Source organism: Macaca thibetana, chromosome X (genome assembly GCF_024542745.1).
Source record: "Macaca thibetana thibetana isolate TM-01 chromosome X, ASM2454274v1, whole genome shotgun sequence".
Lineage (NCBI taxonomy): Eukaryota > Metazoa > Chordata > Mammalia > Primates > Cercopithecidae > Macaca > Macaca thibetana.
The window spans coordinates 46181697-46199487 of record NC_065598.1 but is presented as its reverse complement, the minus strand read 5'-3'; the positions used below and the strand labels follow the sequence as shown (position 1 = coordinate 46199487).

Below are 17791 nucleotides of genomic sequence, written 5' to 3'. Positions count from 1 at the left end.
TGAACCCAGGAGGTGGAGGTTGCAGTGAGCCAAGATCATGCCACTGCACTCCAGCCTGGGCAAAAAGAGCAAAACTGTCTCAAAAAAAAAAAAAAAAAAAAAAAAGAATAAATGCTGTTTGAGACTTCATATTTGTACATATTGCTTAACAAAAATGAGATCACACTGCAGTTGCTGTGCCGGAACCTCCTTTTAAACACCCAGGAACTGAAAACGAAGTTCAGAAACCATCTTTAAAGCCTGTGTAGTATGCTTGTTTTGCACGTTTCATATTTTTTTACTGAGTCCCCTTTGCTGCACATTTAGTTGCTTCCAAGTTTTTTGTTTATTTTTTGTTTATTTTTGAGCCAGGCTCTGACGTTTTCACACAGGCTGGAGTGCAGGAACGTGATCATGGCTCACTAACCTCGCACTCCTCAGCTCAAGAGACCCTCCCACCTCAGCCTTTTGAGTAGCTGGGACTACAGGCATGCACCACCACGCCAGCTAATATTTTTAATTTTTAGTTTTGTAGAGACAAGGCCTTGCTATGTTGCCCAGGCTGGTCTTGAACTCCTGGCCTCAATCAATCCTCTCCTTCAGCCTCCCCACATGCAGGGATTATAGGCACATTTTTTTAGTGGAAATGACAACAGTAACATTTTGCATCTTTGTGCTAGGAATAGAACTCTTGAGGTAAAGGAGATGTTAAGTTGTTACTGGTTTCTGACATTTAGATGACCTTGGACACAAGTCATGCATCTGTCCAGTAAGGGAGACAAAGTTTCATGTGCAAAACCCACATGATCTTAGTAGCGAGACAGTTTCATGTGTAAAACCCACATGATCTTAGTAGCGAGACAGTTTCATGCGCAAAACCCACATGATCTTAGTAGTGAGACAAAGTTTCATGCGCAAAACCCACATGATCTTAGTAGCATCCCATGGGAATAGGCTGAAGCTACCAGGCCTTATTTTTAGATCATTCTTCCCAGGGTGCAAAGGTAATTATTATTAGGGTGGTGATGATGATCTTATGTCTACACCCACTGAACTCAACCTTTCTAATTCTGTCTTTATAGATCTCCATCCTTTGCCGGAGCACAACAAGATGGCCATGTCCCAGGTGAGTTCTAATGTACCCCTACTTTTTTTCCAGTGAAATTGAGGCAAAGTTTGGAATCTATATAATACACTTGAAAATACCAATTATCCACTCTTCTCTGGCTGTTTTCTGTTCAACTTGTCCTCAGCCTCTGGTTTCTCTAATCCTTCCCCTCACCAGGAGAGAGGAAAAACAGAAAAAGATACTTCTCTTTACTTGTTCTTCCAGAAACTGTACCTCATCTTCTCCTTCTCAGAGAAGAATTGTTTAAATACATAGATTCATCTTGCTTTTGCCTCTTCACTTCTAGATCGCTTGGTCTTTTTTACTGTGTTTAAGAGAATATGTTTGTGTATAATGTTTTAATGTACATAGAAGAAACTAGTAGCCAATAAAGTTTCTATTTCTTCTCCCCCTGGTACCACATTCCTCCTTAGAGATGTCCACTGTTAACAGTTGGTTGAAACTGTGAGGTAGATGCATTTATGTCAGTTTAATGAACTAAAAACATATACATATGTATTGTTTTTTATGCTTTTACACAAATGGCATCATATTCACATACCTATCTTGCTTTTTGAACCTGATTATATCCTGGGTGGTGTTCCTTGTTAATATATAAAGATTGTTTTAATTCCTATTTCATAGTATGGATATATCATGTAACTATTTTTTCTATTCACAGATATTTAGGTTTTTAATTTCTGTGTGTGTGTGTGTGTGTGTGTGTGTGTGTGTGTGTGAGACGGAGTTTCACTCTTGTTGCCTAGGCTAGAGTGCAATGGTGCGATCTCGGCTCACTGCAACCTCTGCCTCCCAGGTTCAAGCGATTCTCCTGCCTCAGCCAACCGAGTAGCTGGGATCACAGGCATGTGCCACCACGCACAGCTAATTTTGTATTTTTAGTAGAGACGAGGTTTCTCCATGTTGGTCAGGCCGGTCTCGAACTCCTGACCTCAGGTGATCCATCCACCTCGGCCTCCCAAAGTGTCAGGATTACAGGCATGAGCCACCATGCCTGGCCTAATTTCTTTTTACTATTGTAAACAGTGCCTCATGAACAACTTTCTCTGTATCTGCTTGCTCTGTAGTACCAGTGTTTATGGAGGTTATACCTGGTAGTCAGGTTTTGACTAAAAGGTACTGAGACTTAAATTTGCCCTCCGAAATCCTTCATAATTATTCCTTTCACTAAATGTAAAGACCAGATAATTTCTGTGTTCCAGTTTTCCAGGCTATTAAAGACGAAAAGGTACCCAATTCATTTTGTGAAGCCACTTAACCTGAAATTTGAGGAAGATGCTACAAAAAAGAAAATTGTAGACCAGTTTCCCTTAAGAACATGGATCTTAAAATGTAAAAATATTCTGAATAGAGCATTAATAAATTGAACATTTAAAAGTAATGCATACACATAGTAAAAATTCAAATGAAAGCTTTGTTTAAGAAAAGGCAAAAAATAATTTTCCCATCCTCAAGATTCCTTCATTTTTTGGTACAGTCTTTCAGAGAATATGTATGCTTATCTGTATGGATGTATGAATCTTTTTTTTTTTTTTTGACACAGAATCTTGCTCTGTTGCCCAGGCTAGAGCGCAGTGGCGCAATCTCAGCTCACCGCAAGCTCCGCCTCCCGTGTTCATGCCATTCTCCTGCCTCAGCCTCCCGAGTAGCTGGGACTACAGGCGCCTGCAACCACGCCCGGTTAATTTTTTGTATTTTTACTAGAGACGGGGTTTCACCATGTTAACCAGGATGGTCTCAATCTCCTGACCTTGTGATCCGCCTGCCTCAGCCTCCCAAAGTGCTGGGATTACAGGCGTGAGCCACCAGGCCCAGCCAGGATGTATGAGTCTCTTTGTTCACTCCTGTATGTGCTAGCTCTTGCTCTCACACACCGTTTCTCTAACACATTAGAGCTCATTCTGGTCCTTTTGGTCTTGTCTTCATGATCATTCCACTTTACTTGTATTTAGTTGTCCCTAGGGTTTCTTAGTGCAGCACTATTGTCATTGTGGTTCTGATCATTATTTGTTGTGGCTGCTTTCCTGTGCATTGTATGTATAGCAGAGTCCCTGGCCTCTATCTCTGCTAGGTGCCAGTAGAATCCCTCCTCCAGTTTTGGCAACCAAAGTGTCTCTAGTCATTGCCAAATATCCCCTAGGGGAGAGAAGTATCCAGTGTTTAAAACCAATGGTCTACCTTGTTTGCAAAAGCAGCTGCTTAGTGTTTCATTGCATGGGAATGCCAATATTTATTCACCTTTCTCCTAGTGATGAACATTCAGGGTATTTCTAGTCTTTTGCTGCTATAAACAGCATAGCAATGTACAGTACATTCCGTTGCCTGCATGTGAGTATGTCAGATGTGAGATTTCTAGGTCAGATTCATGTGCATCATGAATTTTGATTCAGAACTGTCAAATTGCCCTCTAAATAGAATATACTGATGTGTACTCCTAGCAGCAGTATATGCCTTTTCCCATAAGTGGGCAATCACAGTGCATTATCCAATGCTTTGATTTTTGCCATGATGCAGGATAAAAGAGTGGTGCATTTTAATTCACATTTCCTGAAATTAGTGTCTTTTCATATTTTTTGTTTCTTTGTTTTTTGGAGACAGGGTCTCAGTCTGTCACCCAGGCTACAGTATGGTGGCATGATCACAGCTCACTGTAGCTTCGACCTCCTAGGCTCAGGTGATCCTCCTGCCTCAGCCTCCTGAATAGCTGGGACCACAGGCGTGCACCACCACACCTGGCTAATTTTTGTATTTTTTGTAGAGACAGGATTTTGCCATGTTGCCCAGGCTGGTCTCTAACTCCTGAGCTCAAGCGATCTACCTGCCTTGGCCTCCCAAAGTGCTGGGATTACAGGTGGGACCATTGCACTGGGCTATTTGTTTTTTGAGACAGAGTGTTGTTGTGTTGCCCAGGCTGGAGTGCAGTGGTGTGGTCATGGCTCACTGCAGCCTCAACCTCCCAGGCTCAAGCAATCCTCCCACCTCAGCCTCCCAAGTAGCCGGGAATACAGGTACATGCCACCACACCTGGCTAATTTTTCAATTTTTTGTAGAGTTGGAGTCTTACTGTGTTGGCCAGGCTGTTCTCCAGTGCCTGAATTCAAGCAATTCTACCACCCTGGCCTTCCAGTATGGTGAGATTACAGGTGTGAGCCACTGTGCCCAGTCTTCTTTTCATTTTTTTAACCACCATTTGTACTTCTTTATTTCAATTATTTGTTCTAGTAATTTGCCTCCTTTTCTCTTGGGTGTGGAATTAATTTGATTGCTGGATGCTAGCTCTTTATGTTAACTCAAGTAAATAAGATCTCTATCATATATGTTGCAAATATTTTTTCATACTTCATTTGTTTTGACTTGTCTTATTAAGTTTGGGGAGTGGACACTTACATTTTGTTAATGTGGTCTAATTTCACAATCTTTTGTGACTTCTAGATTTTCTTTTATTGCTTATATAGGATTCTGTGAGTCAAGATTATAAAAATGTGATTTCCGTTATGTGGAAAAAGTGGTTACTGAATGGTGGTGACACAGCTGAGTCTCTGTCTGTATGGAAGCAAAGACTCTTCTATATCATGTAAAAGTGAATTCTGGATTGGTTGAAGACCTAAATATATAGTTGAAAAATTGGGTAAAAATTTAGGAGGATAACTTTGTGCAGTGCAAGAAACGTTTTTTTTTGTTTGTTTTTGTTTTTGTTTTTGTTTTTTGAGATGCAGTCTCCCTCTGTGGCCCAGGCTGGAGTGCAGTGGCACGATCTTGGCTCACTGCAACCTCCACTTCCCGGGTTCAAGCAATTCTCCCACCTCAGCCTCCCAAGTAGCTCAGACTACAGGTGTGCGCCACCATGCCCGGCTAATTTTCGTATTTTTAGTAGAGACGGAGTTTCACCCTGTTGGCCAGGCTGATCTTGAATTCCTGACCTCAGCTGAACTGCCCGCCTCAATCTCCCAAAGTGCTGGGATTACAGGCGTAAACCGCCGTGCCTGGCCCTGCAAGAAACATTTTTAATGAAGATGGAAAACCCAGAAATCATAAAGGGAAATATTGTCAGGTTAGACTGTAAATGTTAAAAACCTGTAGAGTCAGAAGACATATTTGAAGCTGAGAGAAAATACCTTCTATGCATATAATACACAGAGGATTTATGTATGTAATATGAACAATGATTTAAAAAACGAAAAAAAAAATGTGGTAGAAAGGAGTCAAAAAGATAAGGCAGGCAATTTAGAAGAAAAAAATGTGATGCTATTTGAGTGGATATTTACTTTTTCCAGTTTTCAAGCCAGGAAAACAGGGCTGATTTTTATTCCTCCCTTTTTGTTGTATTCCAACGAATGAACCCAGTCTCAGTCCTCTTCTACTAACTGTTTGCCTTTCAGATATTTTTTGTTTTATATAGATACAAAACCACAAAATTTTGCATGGGTTGTTTTTAATGAAAATATGCTCCTACTATGCTTTTCTGAAATTTGCTGTTTTTGTTTGTTTGTTTGTTTGTTTTTTCATTTAGACAAAAGTATCCCAGGCATCCTTATGTGTGAGTGTGAGTCAATTTTTTTTTTTTTTTTTTTTGAGATGAAGTCTTGCTCTGCAGGCTGGAGTACAGTGGTGCGATCTCGGCTCACTGCAACCTCCACCTCCCGGGTTCAAGAGATTCTCCTTTCTCAGTCTCCCGAGTAGCTGGGATTATAGGCTCGCGCCACCACACCCAGCTTATTTTTGTATTTTTAGTAGAGATGGGGTTTTGCCATGTTGGCCAGGCTGGTCTCAAACTCCTGATCTCTGCCTCAGCCTCCCAAAGTGCTAGGATTATAGGCGTGAGCCACCGCACCCATCCTGTGTGAGTCAATTTTTATCATGACAGTTCCAGAGTATAGATGGAACAATTTATTTAACTACTGTCTCGTCCTAGTCCATATGCAGATTATTTGCCAATCAGGAGTTATTTTTCTCATAAGCAATGTCACCTGGTAAGACAGCTGTTGTTCTACCATTTGGGGGTTCCCAGGAACACAGTACATTTAGAGCTTTCTTTATTTTTCTTTTTCTTTCTTTTTTTTTTTTTTTTTGAGACAGGGTCTCACTCTCTTGCCCAGGCTGAAGTGCAGTGGCACGATCTCAGTTCACTGCAACCTCAGCCTCCTGGGCTCATGGCTCATGGAGTTCTTCCACTTCAGCCTCCTGAGTAGCTGGGACTACAGGCACAAACCACCATGCCCGGCTAACTTTTTTTTTTTTTGAGACAGAGTCTCGCTGTTGCCAGGCTGGAGTGCAGTGGCACGATCTTGGCTCACTGCAACCTCCACCTCGTAGGTTCAAGTGATTCTTCTGCCTTAGCCTCCCGAGTAGCTGGGACTACAGGTGTGCGCCACCACGCCCAGCTAACTTTTGTATTCTTAGTAGAGACAGGGTTTCCCATGTTGGCCAGGATGGTCTCGATTTCTTGACCTCGTGATCCGCCTGCCTCAGCCTACCAAAGTGCTAGGATTATAGGCATGAGCCACTGCGCCCAGCCCTTTTTTATTTTTATAGAGATGGGGTTTCTCCATGTTGCCCAGGCTGGTCTCAAACTCCTGAGCTCAAGTGATCCATCTGCCTTGGTCTCCCGAAGTGCTGAGATTACAGGCGTGAGCCAGTGTGCCAGGCCTTTTAGGGCTTTCTTCTACTTTTTGCTAATATGAATAGGACTGCCTTGGACATCCTTAAGTACACATAAATATTTCACTAGGATAGGGTCCTGTAAATGCAACTGCTGGTTAAAGTAAGAAACAAATACCTGTAATAGGTACAGTCAAATTATGTATCAATCATCCTTTATATGAGAGTATTTAATTTCTAATATTCTTCATCAGCAGTGACTCTTATGGATAAAAGACAGTATCTTATTGTTTAATGAGCATATATGTGAATTTTAGTGAGGTTTATAATCTTTTTGTGTTTCTAGGCCTCTAACATTTCTGTTGCTATGAGTATTTTATTCATACTGTTGGGCTGTCTTTTCTTATTGATGTGTTAAAGGTGTAGGGTAAAATCCTAGAAAGGTCATTGCTTTGTTAAACGGTATTTGCAATGTAAAATTTGATATATATTAACCAATTGTTCCTCCCCAAAATGCTGTAAATAGTTTATAACTTCTTTGGTGTTTTTTCCACATACTTGACTGTACTAAGTATTATCAACCTTTTCAGCATTTAAGAATATGAAAGGAATACATGATAAGTTGTATATTTATTTTATATTTGTTCAGTTGTATGTTAGGTTGTGGTCTTTTTCATAATGATTTGTTAGAATTTTAGTGTATAAAGGAGATTAGCCCATTGTTTTGTATATTTCAAATACTTTTCTCACTTTGATATTGATGTTTCATAATATTATAATTTTTGGCCAAGTGCTGTGGCTCATGCCTGTAATCCCACCACTTGGAAGGCTGAGGCAGGAGGATTGCTTAAGCTTGGGAGTTTGAGACCAGCCTGAGATACATGGCAAAACCTTGTCTCTACAAAAAAATACAAAAATTAGCTGGGTGTGGTGGTGCGTGCCTATAGTTCCAGCTACTAGGGAAGCTGAGGTGGGAGGATTGCTTGAGCCCAGGAGGTTGAGGCTGCAGTGATCTGTGAACTGCATTCCAGCCTGGGCAACAAGAGTGAGACCCTGTTTCCAAAAACAAACAAACAAAAAATTCATTCTGCTATTTAGAAATTTCTAATGTCTAGGCAGTCATGTTGATCAGTCTGTGATTGTATGTCTTCTGAATTTGGGGATTGCTCAGAAAGGCTGTTAGCCAGCTGGGAGCAGTGGCTCATGCCTATAATCCTAGCACTTTGGGATGCCGAGGCGGGTGGATCACTTGAGGTCAGGAGTTTGAGACCAGCCTGGCCAACATGGTGAAACCCCATCTCTACTAAAAATACAAAAATTAGTTGGGTGTGGTGGTGGGTACCTGTAGTCCTAGCTACTTGGGAGGCTGAGGGGGAGAATCACTCGAACCTGGGAGGCAAAGGTTGCAGTGAGCTGAGATCACACCACTGCACTCCAGCCTGGGCAACAGAGTGAGACTTTTTTTTTTTTTTTAAAGGCTTTTAGCCACTACAAAATTATAAAAACTTTGATCTATTTTACGGTTATCTTGTACACATTTAAATCTCTAAGGCTGGGTGCGGTGGCTTACACTAGTAATTCCAGCACTTTGGGAGGCTGACACGGGTGGATCATTTGAGCTCAGAAGTTCGAGACCAGCCTGGCAACATGACGAAACCTCGTTTCTACAGAAAATACAAAAATTAGCTGGGTGAGGTGGCCTGTACCTGGAGTCCCAAATACTTTGCAGGGCTGAGGCAGGAGGATCACTTGAGTCCAGGAGGATTGCTTGAGCCCGGGAGCTTGAGGCTGCAGTGAGCCATAATCGTGCCACTGCACTCCGGCCCGGATGACAGAGGGAGTCCTAGTTTTTTTTTTTTTTTTTAAATCTCTCATCCCTGTGTAATTTATTTGTGGGTTCAGAGTGAGATGGGTAATTCAGTTTTATTGAGATTTTTTCCTCCATAAATACCTAGCCAGAAGATATGGTTTGGCTATGTCGCCACCCAAAATCTCATCTTGAATTGTAATCCCCACGTGTCAAGGGCGGGACCAGATGAAGGTAATGAGTCATGGGGGCAGTTCCCCCCATGCTGTTCTCGTGATAATAAGTGAGTCTCATGAGATCTGATGGTTTTATAAGCTTCTGGCATTTCCCCTGCTTGCACATCTCCTTCCTGCCGCCTTGTAAAGAAGGTGTCTTGCTTCCCCTTCGCCTTCCGCCATGATTGTAAATTTTCTGAGGCCTCCTCAGCCATGCTGAACTGAGTCAGTTAAACCACTTTCCTTTATAAATTAGCCAGTCTCAGGTATGTCTTTATTAGCAGCATGAGAATGGACTAATCCACCAGATTTTCCTAATGTCATCTTTTCTGCATAGATTATAGATACATATATATATATACACACACACACACATATATTTTTATATATACATATATATATTTTTTTTTTTGAGACAGAGTCTAGCTCTATCACCCAGACTGGAGGGCTGGAGTACAGTGGCGTGATCTCGGCTTACTGCAACCTCTGCCTCCCGGGTACAAGTGATTCTCTTGCCTCAGCCTCCTGAGTAGCTGGGATTATAGGAGATTCTCCTGCCTCAGCCTCCCGAGTAGCTGGGATTACAGGCGTGTACCACCACACCTGGCTAATTTTTGTATTTTTAGTAAGAGACAGGGTTTCACCATGTTGACCAGGCTGGTCTCGAACTCCTGACCTCAAGCGATACGCCCGCCTCAGACTCCCAAAGTGCTGGGATTACATGTGTGAGCCACTGTGCCTGGCTGATTTAAGATATTTTTACTGTAACCAGCCAATGGGTTATTCCCACCTACTGCACAGTCAAAACCAATTCACTGAGACCACAGACTTGCAATAAAGACTTTAATTGACAAACAAGGTCTTGCTCTGTCCACCAGGCTGGAGAGCAGTGGTGCAATCTTGGCTCACTGCAGGCCCAACCTCCTGGCCTCAAGTGATCCTCCCTCAGCCACCCATAGTGCTGGGATCACAGGAGCCAGCCACCACACCCAGCCACAGTGGGGTTTTTATGGAGGCTTCATCACAGAGGCATGATCATCACTGGCCCTTGGTAGTCAACTCAGCCTTCATCTTCTCTGCCCTCCCAGGAGTTTTGAGGATGGAGATGAAATTCCCAACCCTCTAATCCTGTCTGGTTTTCTGGTGACCAGCTCCCATCTGGAAGCTACCTAGGGGCAGCCAGCCACCAGTCATCTCATTAGCATATAAAAGACACTTTGATCACTTCAGAGTCTATTCCAAGGGTTGCAGGAGCTTTTGCCAGGAGACAGGACAAAAACCAAATATATATTTCACAATATCAAACCAGGTGACATTACTCCAGATAAAAATGACTCTGGATTGGTAAACAAACTGCATCTGGACTGGAGGACTGAGTAAACTATGACTGGCTGGTAGGAAGCCATGGATTGGGGTTTTCTGAGCACATTGTCACTCAGTGATATGTAACTGGGCACATCTTTTGCTGGGACCCTGGAAGCCATGCCACTGGGACCATTACAAGAGATATTGGTCTATGGAACAGGTTAGAGCTTCCAAGCAACATTTGTTTCATCCTAGCACTCAGCAGTGTGGTTTTGTTCCCTGGCAGCGGAGCTCTCACGAGGGAGGGGCAGTTTGGGCTACCAGCTCCTGGATTGCTCTGAGAAGCCCTCCTGCTGGAGAAACCTGCCTGTCACCGCCCTCTGGCAGGCTGGCTTTCCTGTCCCCTCTCCTGCACAGCTGGGTAAACTAGTGCCACTGTGGCTGATTTGGGCCTTACGGGTGCAACGAGTGGCTTGAATTGAAGGCCAGCAAGTGTGGGTGTGACAGGATGGGATCTGGAGCAGAAACAGGTGGGTTACTAGTCTTTGTGAGGAATTGGGGCCCTTGTAGAAGTGAGTTCTTGTTTGGTGGTGACAAGGCCAAGCACAGACCTTTCCCCTTTTGCCTCAATCAGCTGCTTGGGCCACAGACCTCTGGCTTCCTGTTCTTTGTTTCATGATTGATGAGCGAAGGTTAGAACGGTTTGTCATGGTTGATTAGCTATGTTTAGAACTGTTCGTTGTAGCTCTGTGTCCCCTGCAAAGCCTGCTCTGTCAGCCCCAGGCAGGACTGACTTCCTCCTTTGTGGACCACCCGGACCCTGTCCTACATCTGTCACTGTCCCTGTGAGGCAGGCTTCCTCGCTGCCTCGGTTTCATCTATGAGTGTCTAAGTGTCGCTTTTCTCCCTCCACTAAACTGAAGCTCCTTGAGTTCAAGAGGTGTGGTTTTGTATCAGTCTTTACTTCACAGGACTTACCAGTCTGGCCTCTATTCAGTAAACATGTGTTGAATGAATGAATTTCCAGGGTGAGATATTTCTCATAGCCTATCTGTTTCTCTTATAAAGTTCAAAATGATTTTAGTCATATAGATACTCTATGTAATATACTATGCCAAACTGACTAGTGACTGGCATAAGAACAATTATATAAGAAAGGCCAGGCCGGGCACGATGGCTCACGCCTGTAATCCCAGCACTTTGGGAGGCCAAGGTGGGCAGATCACGAGGTCAGGGGTTCGAGACCAGCCTGGCCAACATGGTGAAACCCCGTCTGTACTAAAAATACAAAAATTAGGCGGGCATGGTGGTGGGCTCCTGTAGTCCCAGCAACTCTGGAGGCTGAGGCAGGAGAATTGCTTGAACCCGGGAGGCAGAGGTTGCAGTGAGCCGAGATTACGCCACTGCACTCCAGCCTGGGTGACGGAGCAAGACTCAGTCTCAAAAAAAAAAAAAAAAAAAAAAGGCCAGTGTGGATGCGGGAGCCAGACCGCATGGATTCGACTCCCTCATTCCTGGCTGTGTGACCTGGGCTAGTTACTTAGGCTCTGTGCACCTCACACTCTTCATCTGTCAAGTTTCTCCTAGAGGGCACAGAGTAAGCCCTCCATGTGCGTGAGGTGCCATGTCCCGGTGCCCCAGGCTGGTCCTGGCATGCTAAAGAGGAATGTGCCATTACAGGAATCATTGACCTTCAAGGACGTGTTTGTGGACTTCACCCTGGAGGAGTGGCAGCAACTGGACTCTGCCCAGAAGAACCTCTACAGGGATGTCATGCTTGAGAACTACAGCCACCTGGTGTCCGTGGGTGAGGGACCGCGCCACGGGGTGATGCAGAATGCCCCCAGTACTGTGTTTCTTTCTCAGCTGCTCCAAGCTCCGGGGCCTGGGAACAACGAGTGTGGGTTACCACCCTCAGTGTGGGTTACAGCCCACTGTGCAGTATTTGTAGTCCCCATTGGACTCTGGAGAGCATGTTGGTGCCCTTGCTTGCTATGTGAATGTTCTGTACTGAGGGGCAGATGGCTGTGTGCTTGGGGCCATCCCCGAGGCCGTGCCACCTTCAGCCTGCAGGGGTGGGCCTAGGTTCTGGAATTCCTCAGCGTTAATAACGAAGTCCTATGTCATGTCCCCTGAACAGGGTATCTAGTTGCGAAGCCGGATGTGATCTTCAGGTTGGGACCAGGAGAAGAGTCCTGGATGGCAGATGGAGGGACCCCGGTACGGACCTGTGCAGGTGAGGACAGGCCAGGTGAGTCAGGCTGGGGAAAGGGACCAGGTTGGTTGGTGACAGCTTGGCCTCTGGGATGAGCTCAGGAGCTCTTCTGAGAGCCCCGGACTTGTGGACATGCCTAGGCTCTGATGAGCGGAACTGTTGTCATGTCCAAATGAGGCCTCTGCCTGGCCACTGGTTACAGTCTCTGCGTTCTTTGCTTGGCGTTCCCATAGATTGTGGCCACTCTTGTTCTGAGATCCCATTTCTACCTTCCACCCTCCTGGCTTGTTAGTGAGAAGTGCCAAGCCTCTTCTCATTCCTCTCCCACCACCTTTCTGGAAGCTTTTAAGACTTATTCTCCCTTCTTGTGCTTATATATTTTTACCAGAGTAGATGCAAATGTCAGCATTTCCTCTTTACTGGGCATACTGTGGGCCCTTTCAGGCTGAAAGTTGGAGTCTTTTATTTTTTAGACTCAAGGAAATTATCATACATTATTTTTTGGAGTTGGTATAGGCAACAAAGCTTTGCTAGTGACCTTTACTCTACCCAGCCTGGTACCCACCATCTTCTTGCCTGCTCTTATTTTGTGGTAAACACTTTAAACCTCACACTGTTTTCTGTTTTCTCTTCGTATTCCTTCTCAGACTCTTACAAATCTGACTTGATACCACCTATTTTCAGAGTCCTCCTCTTTTCAGTACCTTCCTCCCACTCAACTCTTGTTTTTTATATTATCTCTTTATTTATTCAAAAATAAACTTGAGAGAACATTATTCCCAGGGCGGAATACTTCATCAAACACTGCTAAACTGTTTTCCAATGTGGCTATAGCACTTTTTTTTTCCACTAGCAATGTACGCGAGCTCCATGTGTTTCTCATCCTTGCAAGCACTTGGTGGTGTTAGTGTTAGTCCTTTTTTTCTAGTAGGTGTGTAGGAGGATCTCATTGTGATTTAATTTTGCATTTCTCTAATGATGAATATTGTTGAGCCCTTATTTGCCATCTTTATATCTTCTTTATATCTTCTTTATGGAAGTATTTGTTGTAATCTTTTGCCATTTTTCTTGCTATTAAATTGTAAGGTTCTTTATATATTTTTTTGAGATGGAGTCTTGCTCTGTTTCCCAGACTGGAGTACAGTGGTGCAATCTTGGCTCACTGCAACCTCGCCTCCTGGGTTCTAAGCAAGTCTCCTGCCTCAGCCTCCTGAGTAGCTGGGGTTACAGGCACACGCCACCATGCCCAGCTAATTTTTGTATTTTTAGTAGAGACGAGGTTTCACCATGTTGGCCAGGCTGGTCTCAAACTCCTGACCTCAGGTGATCCACCCTCCTCAGCCTCCCGGAGTACTGGGATTACAGGCGTGAGCCACTGCGTCCGGCTGGTTCTTTGTATATTCTTGATGCAAGTCCTTTAACTATGTACTCCCAGGTTATGGCTTCTTTTTTTCTCAACTGTGCTGTGTAGAGTAGACGTTTTTAATTTTGATAAGGCCCAGTTTATCAAGTTCTTTAATGGTTCATGCTTTTTGTATCCTATCTAACAAATCTCTGACTCAGAGCAATGGAGATTTTCTCCTATGTCTTCTTTCAGAAGATTTATAATTTTAGCTCTTAAATTTAGACCTATGACAAAGAATGAGTTAAGTTTGTAAATCTGACATGAGGTGAGGGTCAGGGGGTTTTTTTGCATATGTATATCCAATTTTTCCAGCAGCATTTTTGAAAACACTGTTTTGTTGTTGTTGTTGTTGTTGACTTACTTTGCCATCGTTGCTGATAACCTTTGAATGGCCAGGCACAACGACTCACATTTGTAATCCGAGCACTTTGGGAGGCTGAGGTGGGAGGATCAGTTGAGCCTGGGAGCTTGAGACTAGCCTAGGCAACATAGTGAGCCCCCGTCTCTACAAAATATTTTTAAAATTTGCCAAGCATGATGGTATGCACTTGTAGTCCCCACTACTTGGGAGGTTGAGGTGGGAGGATTGCTTGAGCACGAGAGGACGAGGCTGCAGTGAGCCGTGATCACGCCACTGCCACTCCAGCCTGGGGTACAGCAAGACCCTGTCTCAAAAAAAACCAAACAGTTGAACACAGATGCGTCTGTCTATACGTCAGTAATACACTGTTTAATTACTGTAGCCTAATGTTAAGTGTTCAAATCAGGAAGTATGAATTTTCCAACTTTGCTCTTCCTTTCCTAATGTTTTGCCCATTCTAGGTCCTTGGTATTTTTATATAAATCTTAGAATCAGCTTGTGAATTTGTACACAAAAGCCCGCAGGGATTTTTGTATGGGATTACACTGAATCTGTGGATCATTGATATACTGACAATATTGAGTCTTCCAATTAATGAATAGCATGTATCTCTATTTAGATCTTCTTAAATTTTATCTCAATGTTTTGTAGTTTTGAATGCATAAGTCTTTCACATTTTAATTCATATCTGCATTTTATGTTCTTATAAGATACTATAAATGGTGTTTTGTTTAATTTCAATTTCCCATTGGCCAGTACTATCTTATAGAAATGCCATTGATTTTTGTATATTGATCTTGTATCCTGGGACCTTTCTAAGTGTACATATTAATACTTGTAACTTTTTTGTAGATAGCTTGGCATTTCCTATGTAAACAATCATGTAGTTGTAAAAAAGACAGTTTTGTTTCTTCCTTTCCAATCTGGATGTCTTTTACTTCTCTTTTTGCCTTTTTTTTTTTTTTTTTTTTTTTTGAGGAGTTTCACTCTTGTTGCCCAGGCTGGAGTGCAATGGCATGACTTTGGCTCACCGCAACCTCCATCTCCTGAGGTCAAGTGATTCTTCTGCCTCAGCCTCCCAAGTAGCTGGGATTACAGGTATGCACCATGATGCCCAGCTAATTTTTTTGTGTGTGTGTATTTTTAGTAGAGACAGGGTTTCTCCATGTTCATCAGGCTGGTCTCGAACTCCCGACCTCAGGTGATCCACCTGCCTCGGTCTCCCAAAGTGCTGGGATTATAGGCATGAGCCACCGTGCCCGGCCTCTTTTTGCCATTTTTTACTGGCTAGGATCTTGAGTATTGTGTTGAATAGGCATAGTGAGAATGACTTCTTTGCTTTATTCCTGATTTTAGGGCAAAAGTACTCACTTTCTCATTATTAAGTATAATTTTTTATTTGTAGAGTTTTCCATTGGTGGCCTGACAATGGTTGAGGATTATTCCTTTTAATCTTAGTTTTTTGAGTTTTTATCATGAATTGATGCTGAATGTCGTGAATGCTTTTTCTGCATCAATCAATATAATCATGCTTCTTCTCCTTTATTTTTAAATTAATTAAATAATTATTATTATATTTAGAGATGGAGTCTCATTCTGTTCCCCAGGCTGGAGTGCAGTGGTGTGGTCATAGTTCATTGTGGCCTCAAACTCCTGTGCTCAAGTGATCCTCCTGCCTTAGCCTCCAGGGTAGCTGGGACTACAGGCATGTACCACCATGCCCAGCTATTTTTAAAATTTTTTGTAAAGATGAGGTCTTGTTGTATTGCCCAGGCTGGTCTTGAACTTCTGGCCTCAAGTGATCCTCCGTCTCAGCCTCCCAAAGTTCTGGGATTACAGGTGTGAGCTACCATGCCTAGTTAATTTGCAGATTTTTCTTTTTCTTTTCTTTTTTTTTTTTTTTTGAGACGGAATCTCGCTCTGTTGCCCAGGCTGGAGTGCAGTGGCACGATCTCAGCTCACTGCAAGCTCCGCCTCCCAAGTTCAAGTGTTTCTCCCACCTCAGCATCCCGAGTAGCTGGGATTATAGGCACCTGCCACCATGCCCGGCTAATTTGTGTGTGTGTGTGTGTGTGTGTGTGTGTGTGTGTGTGTGTGTGCGCGCTTTTTTTTTTAATAGAGACGGGGTTTCTCCATGTTGGTCAGGCTGGTCTCAAACTCCCCTGACCTCAGGTGATCCACCTGCCTCTGTCTCACAAAGTGCTGGGATTACAGGTGTGAGCCACCATGCCTAGCCAATTTGCAGATATTGAACCAGCCTTTCCATTACCTGTGTAAACCCCACTTGATAATGATCATATCACTTGATAATGATCAAGTGATAATGATCAAATGATCATTCATTTGATATGCTTCTATTTATTTTTGCTCATACTTTATTATTTTGCATCTATGTTTATGTGTCATAATTGTTTGTAGTTTTCTTCACTTACACTGTTTGTGTCTGGTTTTGACGTCAGGGTTATGCTGGCCTCATAAAATGAGTTGGGAAGTGTTTCCTCCTCTTCTGTTTTCTGAAATTTATATAGGACTAGCATTATTTCTTAAATGTTTTGTAGAGTTCATCAGTGAAGACATCTGGGCCTAGCATTTTCTTTGAGGGGAAATTTTGAACTACAAATTTTTTTTTTTTTTTTTAGACGGAGTTTCACTCTTGTTGCCCAAGCTGGAGTACAATGGCACGATCTTGGCTCACCACAACCTCCGCCTCCTGGGTTTAAGCAATTCTCCTGCTTCAACCTCCTGAGTAAGTGGGATTACAGGCAAACACCACTATGCCCAGCTAAGTTTTGTGTTTTTAGTAGAGACAGGGTTTCACCATGTTGGCCAGGGTGGTCTCAGACTCCTGACGTCAGGTGATCTACCAGCCTCAGCCTCTCAAAGTGCTGGGACTAGAGGCATGAGCTACCACGCCCGGCTACAAATTCTTTTTTTTTTTTTTTTATAATTATAGGTATATTCAGATAACTGTTTTCTTCTTGAGCAAGCTTTGGTGGTTTGTGGCCTTGAAGGAATTTGTCTCATCGAAACTATCAAGTTTTTGATATAAAGTTTTTTTTGGCCAGGCGGGGTGGCTCACGCCTGTAATCCCAGCACTTTGGGAGGCTGAGGCGGGCGGATCTCGAGGTCAGGAGTTCAAGACCAGCCTGGCCAACATAGTGAAACCCTATCTCTACTAAAAATACAAAAATTAGCCGGGCATGGTGGCATGTGCCTGTAGTCCTGGCTACTCGGGAGGCTGAGGCAGGAGAATCGCCTGAAACCAGGAGGCGGAGGTTGCAGTGAGCCAAGATCGTGCCACTGCACTCTAGCTTGGGCAACAGAGTGAGACTTCGTCTCTAAATAAATAAATAAATAAAATAAAATAAAGTTTTTTTCATAAGATTTCCTTATTATTTTTTAATATTTGTAGGATCTGTAATGTTGTTCTCCTGATATTGATAATGTATGTTTTTTCTTGATCAGTCTGACTTAAGATTTATCCATTGTATTAATCTTTTCACAGAACCAACTTTTGATTGTGTTTATTTTTGTGTTTTTCATTTTCTATTTCTTTGAGATAGAAATCCTTATTGATTACTATATCTTGCATACAGAAGAGCATTTAGAACACATGCATACTTTTCAGAAGAAATACATAGCTAACACCTGGATAATCACCATTTAGGTTGAGATCTATGACTCTACCCCTTCCAGATTGTATCCTCCTACCTCTCTCCTGGATGTAACCTGTATCCCAAATTTGGGGATAATTATTTTAAGATTTTTGTTAGAGCT

The 17791-nt window shown here is 43.0% G+C and overlaps 2 protein-coding genes across 7 annotated transcripts in view; both read left to right on the top strand.

Moving 5' to 3' along the window:
• The window catches only part of SLC9A7 (solute carrier family 9 member A7), a 1149612-nt gene that overhangs the window by 208604 nt on the left and 923217 nt on the right, over positions 1-17791 (top strand). The gene's annotated exons all lie outside the window — the stretch shown is intronic.
• ZNF674 (zinc finger protein 674) overlaps positions 1-17791 on the top strand; it is a 43440-nt gene that overhangs the window by 2420 nt on the left and 23229 nt on the right. For 2 of the 6 annotated variants that reach the window (XM_050775635.1, XM_050775634.1), the window contains exons 4-6: positions 1062-1105; positions 11714-11840; positions 12174-12269. In XM_050775635.1, the coding sequence (XP_050631592.1) occupies positions 1091-1105; positions 11714-11840; positions 12174-12269 (238 nt within the window). In that variant the 5' untranslated portion in view covers positions 1062-1090. Of the gene's footprint in view, positions 1-1061; positions 1106-9154; positions 11841-12173; positions 12285-17791 lie in introns of those variants that run through there. The other 4 variants (XM_050775633.1, XM_050775632.1, XM_050775631.1 and 1 more) reach the window with 4 other exon arrangements.